An 11,994-nucleotide genomic window follows, 5' to 3' on the forward strand; every position below is an offset into this window, starting at 1 on the left:
ATAGATAGATAGATAGATAGATAGATAGATAGATAGATAGATAGATAGATAGATAGATAGATAGATATTCCCCCTACAAAGCGTGTAGGAGCAGTGAACACTACATAGGGACCCTCTGAATCGGAACGCAGCTTGGATCAGGGTTTGCTGCTATGTGCAGCATCAGGACACACTCAACAAGTGCTGCACACTTTATGTGGGAATTCATTCCCTTTCACTGCAGGTCAAGCACTGTTTATCCAAGTTAGGCTAGTAACTGCCAATCAGCACCTGGCTAACACATATCTATGCAGCGCACAGTTGCCAGACCCCAGTAAACAAGCATGTTCTGAGCATATCAATGAGCATGTTTGCTATAACTGAGTTGTATCGTGCATGCAAATTTCCCAGGACAGGATTTGATCTACAGGTTACAATATAAGACACTAATTATACAAGGCCAGCGCACAGAGGACCGCATCTTACGACTGTGTTAGCATTTCTGGTTTGATAATATGTCACGCCACATGCGGCGCAGCAAACAAACGCACAACCCCCTACAGTCGGCCTGCTAATTTCAAAGGAACCCACACACTTTCCTTTGTAGAGAAAACACATGTTCAGCAATTCTGTGGATTTTACTCCAGAAAAAAACACTTTATAGCAAGGTAAGTAGGATTGCACCTGCAGGTGAGACAGAGACTCGCGTTGCGGAGAGACTTAAAAGTCAGACTTCTGACCTTCTGGTGTTGGAAGATTTTGATATCACTGAAAGTCAAATTATGTCTGTACATTTAGTGGATCACACAGATTCCAGGCGATATTGGCGTTTAGAATCAGATACTACATCACAAAAAGTCGAATAAAAATATTTTTAAACAAATAAAATTATCATTATTATTATTATTATTATTATTATTATTATTATTATTATTATTATTATTATTATTATTATTATTATTATTATTATTATTATTATTATTATTATTATTATTATTATTATTATTATTATTATTATTATTATTAAGGCTAAAGACACAATAGAACTATAAAAATAATAATAATAAAATTATTATTATTATTTTAGTTCTAAAGTGGGTTTAGCATAACATTATTATTGTTGTTGTTGTTGTTGCTGCTGTTGTTGTTGTTGTTGATGTTATGAAACAAAAATAATAATAAAATGCAAAAAATTGTGGTAGAGTCCAGAGTTAAGTCTGTAATACATTTACTATAATATTAAATATATTATCATGATAAATTATAATCAGTTTAATATCAAAATAAGAGCAGTCTATGCTGGCATACATCTTTATTTAGACTAATGCAAGCAAGCGTGTGATTAATGTAATGACCAGCGCTTTCAGCACGCAGAACTATTCATACTATCAAGCAAGATCAGCATATGCCAATGACGCACCCACACGATATGTGATACTCACTTGACAGTGCGTAAGTGCTTGGTGGTGTGTGGAGATATAAGCTTGAAGACCACATCCAGCCCTCGGTTCTTCCCCAGCAGGTCAGCCGTGGTCACTAAAACACCAGAGACGTGATTAACACAACAATAAAAAGTCTTTGCAACATTGCTGAACCCAACACTACTGTTCAGATTGCATTTCATAGCGCCGTATACTGGATCCCCCTTGTCAATCTCGTGCGGGGGTGATCGTTCTCCACAAGGATAGACTCAAGGGGGAACTTTAAGAGACCACCGAAGTCCAAACTTCACCCTTATAAACAAGGCATGTGCCCAGATGATATTTCTTCTATTAATACATTGTGCTTGCTACAAGGCTAGCTAGCATCATAAACACTGACGGTCGCTACAGCGAAATCTCTTCGGCGTCCCAGGGTATGCAGCCTGTACGTCTAGTATTTAAAAAAAAAAGATATATTTCTACTTTTATGATAAAGCATAAAAGACTTTTGGTAGCCTTTTTGGAAAGATAACTGAGAGGTGCATTTCTCACGGTCACAACCCGAGAGCTAAACTTCCTGTGCAGGTATCATTCACAGGATAGCTGCCACATAACTGATAAACAGACCCCACACTGTCGACTCTGCATACAGCAAAAAGACAACTGCGTTTGAAATAAAAACCAACAAAGGACAATTTGCATTTTATGGCTGCTTACCCGTTATCACATTTTCCATGAAAACAAGCACTGGTGGAATCGCACACAAATAAGAGTAAATCAAAGGTGGAGGTCAACCTCCCCCTGCCCCATGCAGAGCAACAACACAATATATTCTTCTTTAAAAGTTAGATGTGAATACGGTGGGTGCATAAATACAGTAATAATGTAATTCCAGAGAAAACAGCACAATAAGTGCTAATGCTTGGTTTGCAATTTCACCTGAATGCTTTATAGGTGGAAATGTGTTATGAAAGATGGGAAAATAACTACAGATACCAAGAAATGAACAGATGTGCATCAAAAGAAGCTATTTCATGAGAATTATATTAAACCACAGAGGTACACAGGTAGAAAGTAAAGTTGAAAAATATGAAAAATTGAACTTTATAGTATGGAATTGGACTGTGAAACGTCAAGCGTTGGGGAGCAACTAGCCAGATAGATATTTATTTTAGATGCTACTGTTTAATGGCTGTTTTCAATTCAGTTACACTACTGTTTAAAAGTCTGCGGTCAGTAATTTCATTTTTATTTATTTTTTTTAAAGAAATTAATACTTTTATTCAGCAATAATGCATTAAATTGCATCATGGTTTCAACAAAAATATTTGCAGCAAAATCATTTTTAACATTTGTAATAATAATAATAATAATAATACAAAAAAAAAAAATCTTGAGCACCGAATCAGCATATTTGAATGATTTCTGAAGGATCGTGTGACACTGAAGACTGGAATAATGCTGCTGAAAATTCAGCTTTGCATAAAATGTATAAATTACATTTTAAAATATATTGAAATAGAAATAGTTATTTTAAATTGAAATACCATTTCACAATATTACTGTGTGATGAGAGGGGTGGGGCCGAGAACCATGGGAACGGATCAAGGCCGGTGGAGTAAATGCTAATGCGCGACACCTGCGCCACTCACCGGTCTCGAGTCCCACGGAGGAGCTCCGGAAGGATAAAAGGAGGAGTGACAACAGTGTTGGACGAGAGAGGACCAGGCCTGAATTTTATTTTGTGTTCTGGTTCTGTTTGTGCTATTTTGTGTTTATTTTATTATTAAAGTTTTCTTTGAACGTTCGCCGGTTCCCGCCTCCTTCTTCCCGTGACTACGAACTGTGTTACATACTGTTTTTATGGTATTTTTTATCAAATAAATGCAGCATTGGTGAGCATAAGAGTCTTCTTTCAAAAACAAAACATCTTACCAAATCTAAACTTCTTAGCAGTTGTGTATATTATAGTTTTTATTTAGTTTGCTTCTCATGATTTATACTAAGATTCATTCATGCAAAATTGTTTCACTCAATTCACTCAATGTTTTTGTGTCAGAAAAGTTATTTAACTTATTTGACTGTATAACTTATATGAGTATCTCATAGGGCTGGGTAAAAAATATCGATATCTCGATATTAATCGATTCCTATTTTTACAGAACGATATCGATTCTTAAATCCCAAGAATCGATTAGTCTAGCCTGTTTTCAGTTAATGGACAGAACGTTGAAGGGCACCTCCCATCCAATAAATCGCAATAAGCATTGTGCTTTGGTATCAAAGCAGATTTCAAATTCTTTTCATTGTATTGCAGTATTCAAACAATAAATGCCGTTTTGGCGCTGTTTAATGTGGAGTGACAGATCGCTGTAGCGCCTCAGTTCAACAGACGCAGCAGTGCGAGGCGCATGTAAAACGATCATCTCCTCCGCATTAATACCAGTTTCAGCACAAAATAAACATGACTAAACATCCGAAGGTAAGTTAAAAGAAAGAGTATAACTTTACAAGCCGTTTCCTGTCTCATGTAATCGCTCAATCTGTGTTTTAGCCGCGCAAAGACGTCAATATAACGGCTTGTAAACAAACAATGTCACATAACGTCACATTTACCTGAGAAAAACATATTTGGTGACCATAAACTCATTAGTCAGATTGAAAAATAAATTGTAGAGAGGGGCATTTTGCTAAATATATGCACCATATAACATATTAATTATACATTTTACCGTTCTTCAATGTTTAATTTATGTTTGAATAAATCCATTAAGTTTTTATGACAGCCACCAGTATGTTTATATTTCAAACAAATTAATTGAAGTAGAAATATTATGTAATTGTAACTTTATAATTTTAAAAACTTCATTAAGTGTAATTTTAACAAATCAGTCAATTTTAACCTTCAATATTATAGTAATGTAGTACCAACTGACTCTCATATATATTTTACAGCATTAGTTGAGAGATTTTTTTTTCCTTGAGAAAATTTGGCATGTACTGTACCTGATATATATCCAAAATAATCGACACTGAATCGAATCGAATTGGTCATCGAATCGAAAGCTTGTGAATGAGAATCGAATCGAATCATGAAATTTGTGTCAAAACCCAGCCCTAGTATCTCATAGCTTAGGAAGACAAAACTGAACTGATCTGAGACCTGACTCACCAGAGGAGCAGAAGACTCTGAGGACCCAAAGACAGGCTGCGGCTCTCCGTGCGTTCTCTGTATTCTGCCGCAGCAAACCCAGAACCACCAGAACTGCATCTGCCTTCTGTGCTTTCAGACCAATCTGACGATCTGAGGCAAATAAGAAAATTACGTTTCTCTTTGACATTCATAAAATGTACATTTGTAATGTCTTGTTCTGACAGTGTTTTGCTCACTACAGGGATCTGGGAAGGCAACATTTTTGAGCTGTTGGCAGCTGCGATAAAACAGTTTGCTTCGGTTTGAAGATCAAAACCACATTCACTAGGATGTCTACTAGGGAAATTGGAATATCAAAGGGACATCATCACTTTCGAAGTCAAACACTAAATCAGATTAATTCTAAGTGTGAACACAAGCACTGGAGTGATACACGAGACCAACTGTTTAACATTAACAAAATCATAATGTGCAAATTTACACTAATTGTGCAAAATTCCTTAGTAAATAAATCAATAAAATAATAAATAAATAATGCACCAATATTAAAATTGTGGAAGATGCAAAAAAGCCCATTTTTTTTCTATTTTATGGCAGATAACATTTGGATGATATTATAATTCTATAGGAATTTGCCTAAGAAATTAAAATAAAACATTAAAAACTAAAATCCTTTGTTTTAAATGCTACAAGTGAATTAAGGCATCACATTTTAAAATGTACAAAAAATAATAATTTTGAAAATGACTAAAGATTATATTTAACAGTGTTATTAAATTATTAGTGTTTTTAAAGATTTAAAACTTTAAATAAGGATCAGATTATGACAATCTAAATGTACATGCATGCACTATTAAATATCAATATTATAATTGATACATATAACATTGAAAAATAAATTTAAAAAATAATAATAAATTCATTCTAATGTGGTAATTATATCGCGATACATATTGATATTGAATTATTGTCCAGCCCTATCTAAACACTGACCATTCTTGTGCTCAAACGGCAACCTCTGACCCCTCAGGATTGAGAGCTTTTACCTGACCCGACAGTGACCCTACACATGCTGTCTGCACCCTCAGACGAGATGTGACTTATGGATGTTCTGCTATTTATAACAATCCAGCAATGAACTCCCGAAATACTCAGCACTAAAGATGATTAAATTATAAATCATAATGAAAAATACGGCTGTCTCCTGCAGTGTGAGCCACTTAAAATGAAGAGCTGAAGAGGAAACGTGAAATTGAATTGGAGTTGAAATAATTTGAGGACACTACACTGTCTCTTAATCAAGTTTCTGGAGCCAGTTATTTCGTTTTTTTGGTCCACACCGAAAGCTGAAATGTTGGGCAAAATGACAATCACAGCCAAATCAGAACATATTTCACAATTAAAGGACTATTTCAGCTAACATGGAAATTCTGTCATTACTATTTATGCATCCTCATGTTTTTCTAAACCCATATTCTACTATTTTTTTAAATGGAAATGTTAAATAATATTCAAGTGGATATTTTATGTTATAAGCTGAAATTTAAATCACTATTATTATTATTCATTATTCATTGTGACAGTAAACTGAAAGTATTAATTTTTATGTCACTTTTCTGTGACAAAGCTGAAATAAAACAAATATATGACATAAAAATCTTGAAATAATTCAATTAAATATATGAAATAAAAAAGATGTAATATAAAAAATGAACAGTATTAATATAAATATTTAAAACTAACTGAAATAAGTTGAAGTACTACAACTACTAAAAAATTAGAAATATTAGATTTAAAATGCTTACATTTTGGAGGTTATGTAAATATATTAATTTAAATATTTATTAATTAATATTACATGAATGGTGCCTTGACAACTAATTTGAAATAAGTTGAGGTACTAAAATTATTAAAACTAAAACTGAAAAAAAAAAAAATAGCAATCTTTTAAAAATAAATGAATAAAAAAGACAGAAAGATAAAAGTTAAAACTTAAATGAAATAAAAATTTGAACTGAAAATAAAAAATCTAATTAAAAATATTATTTAAATACTATAATTGTATAAAAATAATACTAAAATAATACTGTTATTTGCATTTGAGTTGTTTTGAGTAGCTCAGAGAATCTGTTTACCCGTTTTGGTCCCACTTTATATTATGTGGCCCTAATACCGGTGTACTTACATAGTAACTAGATGTGTACATAGTATGTAACCACAGTGTATATATATAATTATATTGTCCCACTTTATATTAAGAGGCCCTAATACCTGTGTACTTACATAGTAACTAGATGTGTACATAGTATGTAACCACCGTGTAAGTACACATTGGTACATAGTATCTACAGCTGTAATGTTTGTGTAACTACACATATGTAACAACCCACTGAATAGTATGTGTAAATACAAATGTGTAACAGGACATTGTTAACAACACTTTTTGGTAATGAAAGTACAAATGTGTAACAGGACTAACAGCACTTTTAGGTAAAGAAAGTGTTACACTTTATATCAAGTAAACCATTCCTATGGATTTACCATGTAATTACTCTGACGTTACACAGCAGCGGCCAGTAAGTTAGGCTTTACATATAAATTGTGGTTGGTGTCCAGAATGTTACACTTTATATTAAGTGGACAGTTCGTACTAGGGCCACTTGATATAAAGTGGGACTAAAAAAATAAAATAACAAAAATGTTTCCAATCATTCCTTTGTCTCCTCCCCTTCTCTCCTAGCCCCTCCTCCCCATCACTCACCTCGGTAGCCCACCTTGGCCAGCAGGTGCAGCAGCGGCAGTAGGATGGTGTAGTTGGGCGTGAAGCTGCAGGCTGAGTTCACCAGAGCCGTCAGCAGAGCCTCGCTGCCTCCTTTCGATATCATATGATGAATCCGTCTGTCTGTGCCTACAGGAAACAGCCGCCATCATTTCACAAAATGTCAAATTTAGGCTGATAACAACTCGTACGACAAACGGTGGTGCCATCTTTGCCACTGGCGTATTATCGCAATATGATATCTGGGTTTATTTTCGACTTTCTTTCAGAATTTATGAAAATTCGTGCTGATTAGAACTTTGTGCTGGAGGCTGGTGAATAAATTTGGCTAATTACTTTGCAGTGAATTCATTTCAGATTACAAGATTAGTATAGTACTGTTCCACCTCTACAAGAGTATTATTCGATAGATTTGTTGGTTAACAATAGACAAGAATAAGGCCAAGATATGGAAATAAATAGCACTGAAACAGCTCACTTCATATAATTAGATCCTGGGAGAAATGTGCATTGACGTCATGCTTCCTTTCACCAGTATTTTCAACACTATTAAGACTGCTTTAAAAGATTTGGTTTTGAAGTTAATGCCTCTGGATTATTGCAGATTTTCATGTCTTTTTTTCCTGTGTTCTCAAGTTCTCTTGACTTTAATCAAGTACATTATTTACATTTGTTCATTTAGCAGATGCTTTTATCCAAAGCAACCTACAAATGAGGAAAAAGTAATTCATTACAGTTTCTTCACACAGAGGCACAAACTGAAACGTGCATGAAAAGTATATGAATGTTTTCTCAGCTACAAGCATTTTTGGCCCTGTGACTGACCTAACCGTATTATCTAGCAGAAATAATATTTTAAAATTATTTTAACTTTGTCTTGCTAAACTTAATTTTATACCTAGCATTCGGTATATTATATATACGTACAAGTAAATAATGTTTTTACACATTATGCATGTTTGGAAATGACAGACAAAAAAAAAAGTGCTATTTACCTCGATTTTTTTTTTCTTTTCTTCATTGTACATCTCATCTTTAATCTCAACCGTGCTCTTAAATGATGCTGTTGTCTCCTTAATAACCAAATAATACAATAATTCTGAAAAAAAACTTTACTAGGGGCAAAGATGTTGGTTGTGATGGAAATGACACCATGATCATTTTTGTACAATAAATATTAAATTGACCTGTGTTTATTTCACTCTTTGTTTAGATTATCATATTTTAAATAACAATAACAATAATATATTTTATGATATATTTTCCTGTTTTAAGATTGAAAGTCTTAATGAGACCTAAATCAATCAAATAAAGAAAATATTTCAACAATAATTTAAAGAATGTTTTTAAAAATATATTATATATAAATATTATACAAATAATATATTAACTAAATATTTTAATATTTCAACAAAAGTTTAAATATATATATATTAACTTAATACAAACCAATCCCCAGGACATACAAGTGCCCAAAGTTGAAAAAAAAAAAAAACTATATATCAGCAAATGTATTCTTGTTGAAGTGGTTAGTGGTTTTATTGGACACACCAAGTTGTTTGACTCCTCATGGTTGATGAAACAAATTTTTGCACACTTGCAATCAGTGCAGAGATGTCAGAATATGAATCAACATATTTGGCTGTAGAGAAAAGGGCATCTCACCTGCTGACAACAGTTCATCCAGGACATTGAGGATGTTTAGTCTGTTCTCAATGTCTCCAGCATTCTGAAAAGAGAACAGAAAAAGCAGCACACTTAAAAGCTCAACCTGGCCTCTGCATTAAGACTTTCTATAGCATCCACACAAAATTTGGCTCAACGTCCAGGAAACAATCTAAGCAACTCCAATAAAGCATTCACAGATGACATCACTATTTACACCCCATGTGTTATATAAAGTGTTGAGTGCTTCCTGGCTGGCACAGCAAAAATCATCCGACATTGTGTCCGTTTTCAGAACGCAGTGAGGCTGGTACCCCGGCGGGGACCCAAAGCCCCGTGGTTAAAAGCAGCAGCAGTTGACGGGTAGGCGGTCGGGGGCTGTAATCCTCAGAGAAGGAACTTCACAGCTGGGGATTCAAGCTTCAGCTCTCATTATAGGGCAAAAAAGACAGAGAAAGAGAGAGAGAACACAACATTGTCCTGCCTGCATCTGTGCTGGCCGTGTCTTTCTGACAGTAGCCATTGAATCCTATTAGGTATCTCCACAGCCAACTGCACCGCAAAGAGATGTGTCCTGCCAGGGAGCTGTCACTCTTACCCACATTAGTGAACTGACAAAAGAGACCAGTGTCAGCAGAGCAGTCATACATGTACTTTAAACGTCAACAGGGCTAGTTTCTGTGGGAGTGGAGATGTATTGTTTGGGTCTATTATAATAGATGCATTCTGGACAGTGTTATTTACATACTATTATAGAATTTACTAATATTTTTAATTAGCTTTTATTTTCATTTCAGTTTGTTTTATTATTTTTTATGTCGTTTAGTAATGTTTAGGAGTTTGTTTTATATCTTTCTACATAGCTTTTATTTATTATTTAGTTTATTTTTACTTTTAGTCATTTTAGTACTTTCAATTACTTGCACAAGCAATATTTCTAATTTTACGTTTTTTTTTTTGTTTGTTTTTTTTAAGTCTTCAAGTTTAAGATTTCATTTTATATTTATTTATTTGCATTTCAATTACTGAAAACGATTTTGGCTCTGGAGATATGTAAAGAAAATACTGCATGATTTATATTATTTTAGCAAAAATGGCTGCATTTAGATTTACTTTTTGTCTTTACATTTTTTACAAATTTAGGAGAAGATTTTCGGCAAAACTCCAAAGGAAGCACATGGGTAGCATGAATCACTTTTATGACTTTATGGTACTTTTTTCAGAGGCTTTTTTTTTTTACCTTTATGAGGACATAGTTTTCTAAAAGAACAAAAATGGCAAAATTATTTGCCAAATTATGGCAAAAATCTTAATTAAATCAATGTTTTATGCAAAATCTATATAACTATGAAACATAAAATAGAAAAATATGAAATGTTACCAATAAAGAACAAATGAATTCATTGTGAAGACACAAAATTTTATATCTAGGGCTTTTTTGTCTCATTCTGTGGCATTTTCGCTCCATATACCCCCATTAATTTCTGACCCTGAAGGTGACTGGTTTTAATGAAGAAACTACAACTCACTGAGGATGAACTTTTTTACACTAGAAAAATGGAGCATGTGCTCTTTCTTGGAAATCGATGGCCCCATCATCACCATCTGGGCTAATTCCATGCAACCATGTGAATTACTCAACATTAATGAGTGTGACTACCATAGAGAGCCAGCTGGCACATCATTAGTGCATTATTTGCCCAACAATCTTTTAACAGAATAATTCAGCGATACTTGAAATTATGAATAATTACATCTATTTTGGTCCGGCATCACCTAAGCCAAACTACAATCAAAAAGCGTTAATGTTTCCCATTTGCCAATCGGAAGAAGGATGTGCAGTAATATACTCAGGAACTACTTGAAAGTAGAACTCATTTCATATCCCCGTTCGTTTTTAATTCTCTAATGAGGAACATTGACTACCTCTCAGAGCACACCATTAACTTTTAAGAGGGTGGCAGGAACGTGCCAGGACAGCTTTGGCTGGGAGCCGCTCCTTTGAGGCCAAACAATTCTGAATAGCTCAGGAAATCTATTAAAAGTTATCCTGACACACCTTCAAAATGATTTTGTACATCTTAGACACCAAAGGCAGAACCTGGTGTGTCTCTGCAAGGTGATACGAGAGCTATAAAACAGAAAGGGAAAAGCAGAGGAAGAATATGAAAAAAAAAAAACTCCGACACGGCACCATGAGTGTCTGTGTCAGTCTCAATTTGAATTAGCGGGAATCCCATTTCAGGCACCAACAGCTTCATGTCAAGGACAGTGAATTTAGAACTTCTACGTTTGATGCCAGTCATGGCTGGAGGAAGGCGACACGCTGGCTGTGGCTAATCGTGAGGGTATTACTAGCTACCCTTGTCAGTTTGCGTTGTAATAAAGGAGTCAATTCTTCAGAGCCGAGGCCATATGGCCAATGCCAAGCAGCAGCAAAGATCCTTATTTGAACTGACAGGACATAAAGAGGTATGTTTTGGGGTTTTTTTGCCCAAAATGGACAGCTATTTTCTGTCACATTCAAACACGCTTTATGACATGGGATAGGGTACACTAAGATAGGTAAAGCCAATTGGTTTCATTCACACCACCAATGAAAATTAGCCTTTGCGCTAATTCATGAATGTTGATTAATGTACACTGTCCCTTTCTGAAATAAATAAAAAAATAAGCAGCCGATGAACATGCTGCTCAACATTCAAATACTTGGCTAGTGCTTGCTAGCAGTTGCGGTGCACTTCAGAAACCCTCCACCTTCCCCAGCTCCACCTGTATAGATCTGCTATGGGGTGATTTTATGTATGTTATGGGGATTATTTCATATACAGGTGCATCTCAATAAATTAGAATGTCGTGGAAAAGTTCATTTATTTCAGTAATTCAACTAAAATTGTGAAACTCGTGTATTAAATAAATTCAATGCACACAGACTGAAGTAGTTTAAGTCTTTGGTTCTTTTAATTGTGATGATTTTGGCTCACATTTAACAAAAA

General features: G+C 34.4%; 1 protein-coding gene across 1 annotated transcript in view; it reads right to left on the reverse strand.

Moving 5' to 3' along the window:
- LOC107701621 (cytosolic carboxypeptidase 4-like) overlaps positions 1-11,994 on the reverse strand; it is a 237,154-nt gene that overhangs the window by 142,823 nt on the left and 82,337 nt on the right. The window contains exons 4-7 of the mRNA XM_016503665.1: positions 8,999-9,062; positions 7,316-7,462; positions 4,573-4,704; positions 1,422-1,515 (exon numbers count right to left, since the gene is read on the reverse strand). Coding sequence (XP_016359151.1) covers positions 1,422-1,515; positions 4,573-4,704; positions 7,316-7,462; positions 8,999-9,062 — 437 coding nt within the window. The remainder of the gene's footprint in view (positions 1-1,421; positions 1,516-4,572; positions 4,705-7,315; positions 7,463-8,998; positions 9,063-11,994) is intronic.

This window comes from Sinocyclocheilus anshuiensis, unplaced genomic scaffold, assembly GCF_001515605.1.
Source record: "Sinocyclocheilus anshuiensis isolate Anshui unplaced genomic scaffold, SAMN03320099.WGS_v1.1 scaffold729, whole genome shotgun sequence".
Taxonomy (NCBI): Eukaryota; Metazoa; Chordata; class Actinopteri; order Cypriniformes; family Cyprinidae; genus Sinocyclocheilus; species Sinocyclocheilus anshuiensis.